The sequence below is a fragment of the Dendropsophus ebraccatus genome, chromosome 6 (genome assembly GCF_027789765.1).
Source record: "Dendropsophus ebraccatus isolate aDenEbr1 chromosome 6, aDenEbr1.pat, whole genome shotgun sequence".
In the NCBI taxonomy this organism is placed as follows: Eukaryota; Metazoa; Chordata; class Amphibia; order Anura; family Hylidae; genus Dendropsophus; species Dendropsophus ebraccatus.
Genome location: NC_091459.1, coordinates 17,738,595 through 17,753,660, shown reverse-complemented (window position 1 = coordinate 17,753,660; position 15,066 = coordinate 17,738,595). Strand labels below are relative to the sequence as shown.

Sequence of the window (15,066 nt, the reverse complement as noted above, 5' to 3'; positions counted from 1 at the left end):
GTCTGCTTGCCTCTTTTGTGTATGAAGTATATAAACAGTTTGCCTAATAAAAGGGTATTATAGTCTAATTTTTAATTTAATTATTCTGGAGACGTGGTTAAAATAGAAATAATTCATATTTGGAGTACCTACTCGGGTCCCCCGCAGCTCTTATTTCAGCAGCTTCTGGTTCCTTGCTGGCCACCATTTTTTGCCACATCTCAGATTTGCCATCTCAGCAGGACCTGCCTGCTCAGCCAATCACTGACTGAGGTAGGATACCACTGCTGCCAGTGATTGGCTGAGTGGGCAGGCCCTTGCTGGGACCGCTAATCTCAAATGTGGCAACAAGCGGTGCCACAATTATAAAGTAGGAGATAGTTTCATAAAAGATAAAGATTAAAAAAAATCTCTACACATTTCTTCACTATCGCATTGGCTTATTCCAAACCAGAATTGTGCAAAAATCATGCAAATATATATATATAATAAATGTGTTGCAAGCCCTAAGTCTGGCTTATTTGCAGTAATAAATGTGATCCAGAGATTCTGTGAAAACTGGTTCCAGAACACTTTATTCACTTTCTCTTAGCACTAGTAGCTGCTCGCACCTGAAATATTAGATGTACCAGCAGATTTACAGTAGGTCCACATGATAGCGGATAATAAATCTCATTCACAACCCAATTCCGAGCATCTGTAGCCTAAATGCCTAATGTGAAATACCCTAATGTGCATTAATACTATTATCTATTAAGTTCTATAAATATTGTACACAAACACATTAGAAACGTATATACAGGGCTGTCCTTCCACTGATTGGCTGAGCAGACAATTCCCAATGCTGATCCCAATCATTGACTGACTGAGAAGGGACAATGCTGCAATCAGTGATTGGCTGATCGAAAAGTCACTCTATTGTCTCAAGAATGACAGCAAGCTCAACTGATCACTGGCTGCACTAAAACCGGGGTAGCACAGACAAGTAAGTATAGATCCGTTAAGGTTCAGTTTGCAAAGGTCACAGTAAGAATTCACAAATATTGCCAACCAATTTTTTAAAAGATTCACTCATCTCTAAAGTGTGTTTGTGTGTGTGTATATATATATATATATATATATATATATATATATATATATATATATATATACAGTGAGTCCAAGAAGTATTTGATCCCTTGCTGATTTTCTTTGTTAGCCCACTAATAAAGACACTATCCTTCAGCACTTTTAATGGTAGATATATTCTAACATGGAGAGACAGAATATCAAGAAAAAAATCCAGAACATAATTTTAAAGAATATATTTTAATTAATTTGTATTTCAATGAGGAAAATAAGTATTTGATCCCTCTTGCCAAACACACTCAATACTTAGTGGCAAAGCCTTTGTTTGCAAGCACAGCGGTGAGACGTTTGTTGTAGTTAACCACAAGTTTAGCACACACACCAGGGGGAATTTTGGCCCACTCTTCTTTGCAGATTCTCTCTAAATCATGAAGGTTGGTGGGCTGTCGCTTGGCAACTCTGACCTTCAGCTCCCTCTATAGATTTTCGATCGGATTGAGGTCTGGCGACTGGCTGGGCCACTCCATGACCTTAATGTGATTTTTCTTGAGCCAATCCTTTGTTGCCTTTGCTGTATGTTTAGGGTCATTATCATGTTGGAAGACCCAACCATGGCCCATTTTCAGAACCCTGGCAAAGTGTTGCCAATTGTTTCCTTGCAAACTGTGGTCCCAGCTGCCTTCAGGTCATTTGTAACTCCTGCCGAGTGGTTGCAGGACGATTTCTGACTGTTCTCAGCATCATTGCCACCCCACGAGGCGAAATCTTCTTTGAAGCACCGGGCCGAGGTCTGTTGATTGTCATGTTATACTCTTTAAACTTTCTGATAATTGCACCAATAGTTGTTACTTTCACATCCAACACCTTACTAATCTTTTTGTAGGCCATTCCAGCTTTGTGAAGGTCAACAATTCTGACTCTGAGGTCCTGTGACAGCTCTTTGGTTTTACCCATGTTGGAGACTTGAAATCTGTGTGATCTGTCTGATTCTGTGGACAGTTGTTTTTCACACAAGTGATTAGTGAGAACAGGTGGCTTCAGGTCAGGTAACAAGTTGATTGGGAGTGTCTAACTGGTCTGTAAAAGCCAGAACTGCTAATGAATACTAAGGGATCATATACTTATTTCACTCCATGAAATACAAATCAATTAATATATATATTCCTTAGATTTATTTTCTGGATTTTCTTTTTAATATTCTGTCTCTCCATGTAAGAATACATCTACCATTAAAAGTATAGAATGATCATGTCTTTATTATTGGGCAAACAAAGAAAATCAGCAAGGGATCAAATACTTCTTGGACTTACTGTATATATATATATATATATATATATATATATATATATATATATATATATAAAATTTATATTACACGGCATGATTATCACGGAGAAAATTGTTATATCGTTTGAATTTAAATAATAATCGTACTGTAATTGTCAGGGCCCCGGGGAACAAAGAGACAAAGGACAAGTGTGCCCTATGGCTAACACCCCCCCCCCACACTGTCTCTACCTACTTGCAGTGCAGGTCCTAACTGACGGTCCGCAACTGGGCGTCAGTCCCTGCACTCAAATAAGTGCAAGACAAAGACAAGACACAGTACAGGCAAACAAGGTACAGTAACAGTAGACAAGGCAAAGTCTCACAGAAGGACAGGACTAAGAAGGCAGCGAGGAACAGGGGACGAAAGCCAGATGCAACAAGGAAAACAAAGAACCAAAAGCCGGAGATAGTAGCAAGATGAAGTAAGGACAGAGCAAGGAACACTGAGGACTAAGCGAGGTAAATAAAGCAAGACAGAAACAAAAGACAAAGAATGGCAAGAAACAAGCAAGGGGATCAGCAAACCAGGAATACAGACTATAAGGCAAAAAGGCTGGATCTAGCTGAACAGACAAGCTGGACAAAGCTATCAAGAGCCCAGACTGAAGGGAGAGACCAAGCTGTAAGAGAACAGAAGTCTCGGACTCTTAAGCTGATAGGTAGATCAGGAGAAACACACAAGAGAATCAAAGAAAGCCAGAGGTGAAGAGACTTGTCAATCAGAACACAGGGAGAACTGAGAAAACATGGACCGGATCAAAGAAGACATAAGCAAAGAACAGAACAAAACTAGGCACGGACTTAATGTCAAAAGCGCAGTCTTTGGCACAGAGGTCAGGTCTTCACCGCAGAGGGTGGCACTAATGTCTTTTCAGGCACAATCATGACAGTAATTGCAGCCAATGATCGAAAAATGATCGTTGATTTAGAGCTGACCCAAAAATTATAGTTACTCGTTCGCTAATGATTTGCTGTAATTCCACACTCCTCCTCTGTAATTTCATATTTGTTCACTAATTGTTCAGTGTAATTCCAAATCGATCCTTCTTTTGCTGGGATTAGATCGTTGTAACGATCGTAACTAACGACATTTGTTCAGATTGTTCTGTGTAATAGGCTATGTTCACACAACGTTTTTTCAGCTCTGTTTAATATGACGTCCATCATTTTGAGTCTAAAATAATGGACATTATTTAGCTGTCTGGCCTCCCCTTAGTGCAATGTTGCAAAAGACGTCCAAAAATAATGATCATGTTCATTATTTTGACGTCCGCAGTAAAAAAAAGTCAGCTATTCAATGCATTGTGTGCATTGGACATCCGTCTTCCCATTGACTTCAATGCATTGCCATGTCAGTCAGTTGAATCGCGGCAAAAACTGACGTTTTTTCAAATGTCAAAATTGGCCGCCTTTTTTAATATGTTTGACATTGTGGGAACATAGCCATATGGTGAATAATTTCAGGTTAACGATAAATAATCTAGTTTGCGATCGTTTATCGTTAAAAGTTAAAAATCGATTAGTCTAATAGGAACCTTAGAACACATTGAAGTTATTTAGATTTATGGATCCAAAAGCAAGATTCATTCTTATATGAAATATTCTAATATTTCAAGTAATGTAGTCTAACAATAAGGGGGACATGTATCAATCAGTGTACCTTGTGCTCCTTAGCATTTTTTAGCGTATGTGTGATGTGCACAGACCTTCGTCAGATTTACTAAACAGTGTAGCTCGGTGTATGTGTGAATATGACAGCTTGCGCCTGTTTTTTGCCTTCTTGACTTATGTGGGCGTGGTTATTCCTAAGAATTTTCTTAGCTGTGATTTATCGTGCACATTTTGGAATATTTGCATATTTATTCGCATCTCTACTCCAGTCCCAGGGTAGCGGAACTTTCCTAACTAAGGTCAATTCATGAATACCTGCAGTAAAATGTGCAGCGCCAGGGAAGCTATGGCAGGTGATTTATGAACCAACATGCAACTATTCATAAATACTTGACATATAAGCCAGTGCACAGTGATAAAAAATATTCGCAAAAAAAGGTACAAATGATAAATATCCCCCTATGTGGCTAGGTATAGTTACTAGTATGTTGCTAACAATATTCTCATATACAATATTACTCATGACATGCACATTCATTTTAAAGCAAATGTACCATCATTCGCTTTAAGCGTTGCACATGAATAGAATGACACTGGTGCTGGGGTCCTTTGATTCTATTAAAATTAATGGAGTCAGGATATAGAGGGGCGGGGGTTTCTTTCCACTGGAGACGGGCCTGCTCGCCTCCAGTGTTTCAACCTGGGTCAGCGCTCAGCAAAGACCGGCACTGTGAGCGGGAACTGGGCCATAGTTCAAAGAAAGGACCACAGCATCGGTTTCCCCGCGCCATTTTCTTATGCATCACTTAAAGCAAATTTATCCGATGGTACATTCGCTTGAAGAGATTAAATATTAATATGACTATGCATTTATTACTGCAACAGAGGGGCTGTTTCCATCCATCCTTTTCAGCAGCTTGTAACACCCTTTGCAGTTAATATATCTATAGATAACAACAGTACTTTAAGAAATTAGCTAGAAAATCGCTTTTTTATCTTGTTTGCTTTCTCATAGACAATAAAAAAAAATCTCCTTTTTTCAGTTCGTCTCAATGCTTCCCAGATAGCGCCATTGATGAAAAACTATCTAAATGATATCCCGTTTTATATTTTGTTCTTCTGTAGGGTCATAAAGTAGGACCCGCGCTCCCCTACCTGTCATTTTAAACCTAGATAATTGCCTACAACTGGAGATTATAACAGAGCACTGTAACTAGTGTACAGCAGTAAAACACAAAAGGTCATCGCTGCTGAACTGTCACCATCTAAGTTAGAAAGACATTGAATGTTTTTCTCGCTCATAAATGTTAGTGTCACTAGGTGTAATTTCGCGGCGGCTGAGAACAGGTGCAAAACTTTTTATGATCTAAGAAAATAATGTATTTCTCCATGACTTTCCCTGAACATGAAGTGAGTACATCTGCTATTGTATCACCTAAAATAAAATTGGGAACTTATTACCACATGTTGCTGTCCTAATCTATCCTCCGTAGGACCGACTGATATATGCCCTTGCCAGCTGGCCTCAATACCTACAAACAATTTCTGAAGGAAGATTATGATTATGCCCATGTGTTGTCATGGCTTTGTGCCAGTCATTTGGCCCCTTTGTTTCTAAATAGCTAGAAAGTGAACAAAGACGAATAAAAAGAGCTTAGCCGCTCACTCGTGTGATGCCGTTCCAGGTTATTAGGAGAGAATAGGGCATTAAAACTAAGCAAATAATACACATATAATAAAAAAGGCTCTTGTTCTAAATCTTTATGAATACAAGTTAAGAGTCTCTTACAATCTGAAAAGACTTCTTAAAATGTAATAGAAAGTTGGTTGATGTTCATTTACTTGTAGATCTCCGGCATCCCTCTGAATGTCACAGGAAGCCTTGAGAGTACTCTTAATAATGTATTTCTTTGCAGTATGCCAACTCACGAAAGCCAATAAACTAATGGGATGAGTCAGTACAATAGGTCAGCCTATACAAGGACTTGTTCCTATGTCGAAACTTTTTTTCGTGTTAACGGTAAATACAGTAGTGGCTGTTTGCACTATACAGGGTGGTGGCAATCATTCCAATGCTATATGATAGCTTACAGATTTTTTTTTATAGACTTTATAGGAAGAATTTATTTCTTACAGTACACAGAGCTGACATTTCAAGTCACCGATTCTAAAGGAAGAATGTGATGATGTCGTTTGATAAGAATAGAACTTATATTTTATGTATATATTCCGTACAGGATTCTGGATATTTATACTTCTGACATTATAATATTGGAGAGAAAAAGAGAAAAAAGTCCGGCACCTCTTTTGATACCTTCAAAGTAGGTATAATACTTCCTACCAAAAAGAGGCAAATAATCTATTTATTATGAATCATAAATAACTTTATTGACAAAACAATTTACAATCTAAAAGTATATTTAAAATTGATCACTGGGGAAAAGTATGCACATAGGGGTACAGTCACTGGTATGTAAACACTGAATCACATATAATTATACATGAAAAGCATAAAGTGCAATTAGTCTGTAGGGGGACTACAGCTGTACAGCATGTCCAGATAATCTCACTGCACACAGGCTCCACTGTTCAATTGCTATTGTAAACAAAGTCGCTATTGCACCACCCCTAGTAAGGAATAACATAAAGTGCTACTAATGTACTCAAGAGCCATTCCAAATGATATGGATAATGAATCTCCCAGATCCCACTGACTGTACCTGATGTAATATGCGTGCTATACCGCCTCCAACGCACGTTTCGCGATTTGCTTGTTCACAGACACCTCCCCCTACAGACTAATTGCACTTTATGCTTTTCATGTATAATTATATGTGATTCAGTGTTTACATACCAGTGACTGTACCCCTATGTGCATACTTTTCCCCACCTCGTGATCAATTTTAAATATACTTTTAGATTGTAAATTTTGTCAATAAAGTTATTTATGATTCATAATAAATAGATTCTTTGCCTCTTTTTGGTATGAAGTATTGTATTTTGGCCTGAGGCGGGCTAGGGTTGTTTTTGTAGGAGTTTTTTTCAAAGTAGGTAGTAAAGGGAAGTAAAGGTGCTGCTTACCTATTAGCCCCTTATTATTGGTCCGCAAACGGAGGTATGGTTGTTAGCCAGGGAAGTAGGGCTCGTATAAACAGTAAAAAAAAAAGCAAAAAAAAAAGCTATACTTGGCTTAAAAGGCTTCTTTTTTTTTTTTTTTTGGCATAAGCAGAAATGTAATGCGTTTCAGGAGTAATCGCCCTTCATCAGACAATAGTGCACTATTGTCTGAAGAAGGGAGATTACCTCTGAAATGCGTTAAATTTGTGCTCATGCCAATAACTTTTATTTATTTTAACTTTGGACTTCATGGGAACTACCTCCTGGCAGCACTGGTAACAAATATAACTTTTTTTTTTTACTTTTATTTTTACATTATGATATTGAAAGATTATTATTTGCAAGATCAGAAAGCGCACTTTACATGGAGTGCATACACCCATTGCTTAAAGGGGTATTCCACTCAAATACCTTTTGATATGTTTCTGCCCATGGTGATACTAACAATTTATTCCATACTTATTTTCTATTCAGTCTCTTTCCCCCCAGTTATGAGCTGCTGCTTTCTGCTGAAGACACAAAAATATATGTGTGAGCTTTTCTCTTTGTCTCGCACTGCTCCCTACTTCCTTCTGAGACAGCTGATGTAAACAAATCTCTGACTGGCTTTATCTGCAACATTGTAGCTTCTTTGTAATGCTGAGTGGGTTATTTTGAAGTCAAATTGCTAATAAACTCACTGTTATTAACCCTCCCGGCATTACAGAGAAGCTACAATATAGCATATATAGCCAGTCAGGTACTTGTTTACATCAGCCGTCTCAGAAGGGAGAGTGGGAGGAAGATGAGACAGAGGGAAAGGCTCATACATAGAATTTTATGTTTTCAGCAGAAAGCAGCGGCTCAGAACTGGGGGAGGAGACTGAATAGATAATTATGTATGGAATTAAGTATGGCATGAATCGTTCGTCTCACCATGGGCAACAACATATCGAAAGTTATGTTTTTAGTGGAACACCCCTTTAAAGTATCCATTCACTTAAAAGTACTTTAAATGTGTTACACAGATATGATGGAAATTTTGATTAGTTGTGGTCTGGGTGTTCAGGTGCACATTGATCCTTAGACAGAACCGGTTGAAACATTGGGCTGAGCACTTCTCTTCCCAGCACTCTATGATCCTTGACTCGCTTCAGGAGACAGACTACAATGTAAGTCCATTGTATAGTTGCAGTGTAAAGGCTGCGTTCACACATAACAGATTCGCAGCAGGTTTCTCGCTGCGAATTCGCAGCGAGACCCGCCGCAGATCCCTGCCCTGTACACCCTATGGGCAGACAAACTCGCAGCAGGATGGACACCCCCGATGCGAGTATGTCGGCAGCCCGCCCTATTAACCCTATTACCCATGACATCACCCTCTCCCCGCTACGGCTTGCTTCGGGGCTCCCGGTGTCTTCCCGTTTCGCTCAGCCAATCGGTGCGTTGCGGCGGGGCAGTGCACTGATTGGTCGAGCGAGGCATGCCAGGAGCCCCGAAGCAAGACGAAGCAGGGACCAGGTGATGTATACGATCCGGCGGCTGGGGGTTAACGGGGCGGGCTACCGACATACTCGCAGTGGGATGTTCATCCTGCTGCGAGTTTTTCTGCCCATGCGCAAACCCGCTGCGGATCTGTTACGTGTGAACGCAGCCTAATGCTACATTTCTTTACAGTAGCCTCTGCTGGGGAAATGTCTTGCTAGCAGCTAATTCCTTGGTCGCTGGCTCCTCAAGGTCCCCATACACCTTCGACAGCCGAACTTACCACTCGATGAGTATTTACTCATCAATGTTAATGGCATGGAACCATCCCAAATAACCATTTTACACATTGTTCAGAGAAAGCTAAGCCTGTGATAGCAGCTAACCTTTCCCTGGAAAGAACACAGGAACACTCTGCCATGCCAAACTTATGGGGAAGATGGGCGGCAGGCAGGAGACATAACTGACGGGTGGACAATTATTTGGCTATCAGTTATTGAAGTTGTATGGCCGGCTTATCATGAGATAACTCCTTTAATAAAATGTGTTTTACCCATAGAGTTCATATTTATGTTACACACATATATATGGTTACAGAAATGAAATGTCAATGTGTAAGAGTTAAGTCTGTCATACACATAAAAAGCTATTGCCCCCGCCCCCCCCCAGCCCACCACACACACACACACACACACACACACACACACACACACACACACACACACACCCACCCTTATTTATCAATGTGGCCCTTCTTCTTTTTGCCTAATTTTTTTACATCACAGGGCTGTTAAGATTAGCAAAGCAATGGAAGCTTAAAACTACCTGTCATCTGATTTAATAAGTTTCTTTTAGTAAATACGTACATTCTCAGGCTATATTCACATTTTGTAAGAGACCGGCTGTTCCGTGACCCGGACAGGTCACAGAACGACCGGTCTCTGCTAAGATCATCCCGGCCAGTACTTAAGTATACAAATAGGCAATAGGCCATGTTCCACGCTGATGGCAACAACGACCATACTTTTACGTAGTGTGAACATAGCCTCAATGTTCTGGACCATCTTATGTTCCAATTCTGATATTGGTGTTCTTGGAAATGTCACATGATTACTGTCACTAGGTAGTGGGGGTGGGGGGGGGGGGTAACACCCTAATGCTTAGCTGTCAGTTTGTTTCTACATTTCCAGAAGAATTAATAGAGGTGTAAATTGGGAATATCAGTATTTACTATAACAGACATGTTGGGGAGTTGCCAGGTCCTATTTAGGTATATAGTAATCATTTAATTTTGCTATAAAATTGATATGAGAACAGACTATAATTAAGATTTACCACTTGAGTTTTATGTCCGGAGTTTATTACTTCAAAGTATAACATTGTAACTACTGGGGTAGCAACTGTGTTTAACCTTACATATAGAGATGAGCGAACCGGGTTCAGTATTTGATTAGCTGGGGCTGCTGAAGTTGAATAAAGCTCTATGGTTGTCTGGAAAACATGGATACAGCCAATGACTATATCCATATTTTCCACATAGCCTTAGGGCTTTATCCAACTTCAGCAGCCACCGCTAATCAAATGCCGAAAGTTCGGGTTCAGATGGACTCGAGCATGCTCCAGGTTCGCTCATCTCTAATTACAAGTGATTACAATACAGGCTTATCTGCCTAAAAAGCCAAAAAGCTACAAAAGAGCTGAAACGCTGCATGTGGAAAGATCTATGGTTTACAATAAGGTTCCAAAACAATGAATGTTAAGAGTAAGGTACAACATTATAAGAAAATACATTCAAATAACGAAAGAAAAACATTTAGAAGACAGCGCCCTCTAGTGATACTGTACAATAATTCAATAAATGCCATCAGGAGATGCCATCAAGTACAAGAATAATGTCTGTGGTTGGAATTCAACATACTCCTATACTGTCTAATCAATGCAGACTATGTAGAGACATACCCTTTTAATTAGGGGTGGAATTTTTTTTTCAAAAACTATATATATATATATATATATATATATATATATATATATATATATATAGTGATCCCTCAACTTACAATTGCCTCAGGTTACAATATTTTCAAGGTACAATGTTCCTTTCTGAACCATCATAACTCGAGACCAGACATAACATACAATGCTACAGACAGTGAGGATCAGATAACTAACCAATAAAAGTGGCCATTTTATTTATAAAACCCCAGTATTACTGAAGTGAATGCAGTGACTGGCTGTCTGGTATCTCCTCTCTACAGTATAGTGGGATACTACATGTCCTGTACTGCTGTGTGTCTAGTATCTCCTCTCTACAGTATAGTGGGATACTACATGTCCTGTACTACTGTGTGTGTCTAGTATCTCCTCTCTACAATATAGTGTGATACTACATGTCCTGTACTGCTGTGTGTGTCTAGTATCTCCTCTCTACGGTGGGATACTACATGCAGTGGCGGATTAAATGTACCCTGGGCCCCGGGCTGTCCACCCAACCTGCCCCCCCCCCGGTCAATCCGCACACATTATACTCCGCTACTGCCCCCCCACACACACACACGCTGTCCCCAATAAACACTGCCTGCCTCCCCTCCCTGCTGGCCTCAATAAACATAATGTTTGGTCCCTTGCTTCTCCCAGTAAGCATTGCCCACCCAACCTCCGCTGTCCCCAATAAACATACTGCCACCTGATTTCAGGAGAGGAGGGAGCTGATCTTATAGGGTAGGTTGCAGGGTCACAGCAGCACAGAGGATGTCAGGAGTGGAGGGTGCTGATCTTATAGGGGAGGTCACAGCAGCACAGAGGATGTCAGGAGAGGAGGGTGCTAATCCTATAGGAGAGGTCCCAGCAGCACAGAGGATGTCAGGAGAGGAGGGTGCTGATCTATAGGAGAGGTCCGAGCAGCACAGAGGATGTCTGGAGAGAAGGGCACTGATCTAATAGGGGAGGGTCACAGCAGCACAGAGGATGTCAGGAGAGGAGGAGACTGATCTATAGGAGATGGTCCCCCTCTTCCCCCCTTATAGATGGTCCCCCTTTTCCCCCCTTATAGATGGTACCCCTCTCCCCCCTTATAGATGGTACCCCTCTCCCCCCTTATAGATGGTCCCCTCTTCCCCCTTATAGATGGTCCCCCTCTTCCCCCCCTCTTATAGATGGTACCCCTCTTTCCCCCCTCTTATAGATGGTCCCCCTCTTCCCCCCCTCTTATAGATGGTCCCCCTCTCCCCCCTCTTATAGATGGTCCCCCTCTTTCCCCCCTTATAAATGGTCTTCCTCTTCTCCCCCCTTCTTATAGATGGTCCCCCTCTTTCCCCCCTTCTTATAAATGGCCCCCCCCTCCCCCCCCCCTCTTATAGATGGTCCCCCTCTTTCCCCTTCCCTCTTATAGATGGGAGGGGAAAGAGAGCTCCCTGTGCGCCAGAAGTCAAAGCCACAAGCACACGGGGAGCTCTGTGATGCGCGCGCTGCCGGGGGATAGGATGGGACACCTCCGGCAGCTGCGCAAAAGCCGGGGGACAGTAAGAGCAGGACTATTGTGACCGCAAGCAAAACAATGCTTGCGGTCACAAGAGCCTGCAGTGGCGAGGGGGGGGCCAGGCCGCAGCGGCATTATAATGTGGGCGGCGTGGCATGGGCCCCCCGGAGCCTCGGGCCCCGGACGGCCGCCCAAACCGCCCACATTATAATCCGCCATTGACTACATGTCCTGTTCTGCTGTGTGTATCTAGTATCTTCTCTCTGCCGTATAGTGTGATACTACATGTCCTGTACTGCTCTTTACCTGTACCAAGATGAGATTTTATTTTTGTGGGACCCTGCTTGATCAGTACGAGACCCTAAAAGCACGCCTGTCCTCTACATAGAAAGTAATTTACAATCTCCAGTAGCTCTTTCTGACTGTTGTATGTAAGGACTTGCTTTACTCATATTCATTTTCTGCTTATTTTTCTTTAAATGTCACTGTTGTTATAACTCTCAAAATCTAAATCAACAGTAAATGTGATATAAAGCAAGTTTGAAACTAACAAAGTTTGAAACTTTTTTTTTCTCCATGTTAACATGGCATTTCCTGTTTTCTGGCTCTTTTTTTTCTCAAAACATGAAGTCCTATGTTTAGTCTGTTTTTTTTTTAACCAGTCAAAAATCTGCCTTCAGAAGACTGGACCTGAATACAGTAAGTATAGCTGTTATATAGCAGCCTTCAGGAGACTGGACCTGGATACAGTAAGTATAGCTGTTATATAGCAGCCTTCAGAAGACTGGACCTGAATACAGTAAGTATAGCTGTTATATAGCAGCCTTCAGGAGACTGGACCTGGATACAGTAAGTAAAGCTGGTATATAGCTGCCTTCAGAAGACTGGACCTGGATTTCTGGTAAGTATAGCTTTGTTTTACAGCATGATAACAAAAAAACAAAAATAAAGAAAGAATGTAAATTGCAAACTTGCTTTATTTCACATCTACTGTTGATTTAGATTTTGAAAGTTATAACGACAGTGACCCTTTAAATCATCGTTGTTTTCTTATTTTACGGCTTCAGAACCAATTACCAGTTTTCTATAGAGTTATGGTCTCAACATACAATGGTCATCCTGGAACCAATTAATATTGTGTGTTGAATGACCGATAGATAGAGTACATGTGATTTTGTGATTTCTGTCACAATTCTAACACATGTTTAATTGAAAACAAATGCTACATACAACAAACAGGCTACAATAAATAAGGTTAAAGAACATTAGAGTTTACTTTACAAAGTAAACATCAAAAGAAGGAATAAAAAAACCTTGACGGTATTGTAATAAAGCCTCATTCTTTGGGTTCACAAATTAAAATGAATTGTTAAAATATATATATTACAAAATGAACTGTATGTACGCAATACAAAAGATTAACCTTGTTCTGTATCTATTGATATCAATACGATTCTGACCCTATTACTAGCTGTTACAAGCCCTATTTTAAGATAAAGCTGCAGAGACTTATCTCTCCGACAGATACTGTAAAATCATCCATCACTTGGCCAAACACTCTCCCTTCAAACGCTTTTAACCGTAATATATATAAATGTCTATTCATCTCACCAGGGCAAAGAGCAATATTGCAAGGCTTATGCTGAATTTCTGGTCCACCGCACAATCTTCCCCCATATTGTGGAGGAGTACAGGTCCTTGTTCTTGTTCTTTGGCCTTTTCCACATGTGAAGGAACATAAACTCCAAGGTGACCATTCCTCCCAAACGCCATTTACTGTAATAGACAAAAGATATTACACTATAAAACACAATTCTAACTGATAATAATACTAACAATAATAATAACCACAAAAACAACAACAGTAATTAGCATTAGTAATAATACTGTAGGCAGTCTAAAAAAAAAAACTGCTGGAAAGAGTTCCTATTTTTCAAACAAAAGAACTAGTATTATTGTTATTATTTATAATACAATATATCAACTGTTTTAGCTGCGGCGATTGCTGTAGATTTATGTATTGTGGTTACATCAGATAAAGCCACACTAAATATTTATATACTTAGAACCCCATACATAACCATGAGGATTTCCTTGCTTTCAGAGAAACATTTATGAACATATATTGCTGCATTCAATAAATTAAAGATCTACTAATGGTTCTGCTTATATATGTATAATACCTCCCATATGCATATTCATGATACATAGTCCTTATTCTAGATCTTGAAAGGTTTAAAGCACAACTTCTCAGTTTTTATCTAGAAAAGCCTCCCTAGTCAGACAATGGGGATGTGTGAGCTCCACCGCTAATCAGAGTTCAGGGTAAAATTTGTAAAAAAAAAAATAAAATCTCAGTTTTATTTTTTAAACTAGAAGAACAATACTAGAGATGAGCAAAGCAAATCTGGCGAATATCAATTTCAATTCGCTTTGTTCAGCAAATCGAATTCCCGCCAATTTGACTTTCTGTCACAGCTATCTCTCCAGCTGAGCCACATTAACAACTATAAGCCTATCCCAATTCCTGTATTTTAAGGATACTGCAGAAAGGGGAAGAATTTTAGTGGAGTATTTCCCTGCCTGGCATGATGTGTCAATTTCAGGAGAGGGGAAACTGTTTGAATCTCTGCAGCACTGTAGTGACATGGCTGCTTTATTACAGTGCTTTGGAGATTCAAACAGTTTCCCCTCTCCTGGCATGATATTGATACATCATGTTGTGCAGGAAAACACTGCACTACAGGCCTTCCCCATCCGTAGCATATGTAAAATACAGGACATGGGAATAAGCCATAAGGCACACATTATTTGAGAAGAACTGGTGTATTCTCACAACCTATCTTTGTTGTTGAAAGGTTGTTCGACAATGTAACCTGTGAGATGACACAACAGCATGTGTTCAATATCCCTGCATCACTTCCACTGGTAAAATAAAGCATTGCATGGTGCCCGTTTAATGGGAGAATATCATCATATTAATGGCATATACTTATACATATTATTTATATATATATACC

The 15,066-nt window shown here is 40.2% G+C and overlaps 1 protein-coding gene across 4 annotated transcripts in view; it reads right to left on the bottom strand.

Annotated features, from left to right (window-relative positions):
* ADGRB3 (adhesion G protein-coupled receptor B3) overlaps positions 1 to 15,066 on the bottom strand; it is a 669,464-nt gene that overhangs the window by 375,742 nt on the left and 278,656 nt on the right. For all 4 annotated transcript variants that reach the window (XM_069974585.1, XM_069974587.1, XM_069974586.1 and 1 more), the window contains one exon: positions 13,658 to 13,822. In XM_069974585.1, the coding sequence (XP_069830686.1) occupies positions 13,658 to 13,822 (165 nt within the window). The remainder of the gene's footprint in view (positions 1 to 13,657; positions 13,823 to 15,066) is intronic.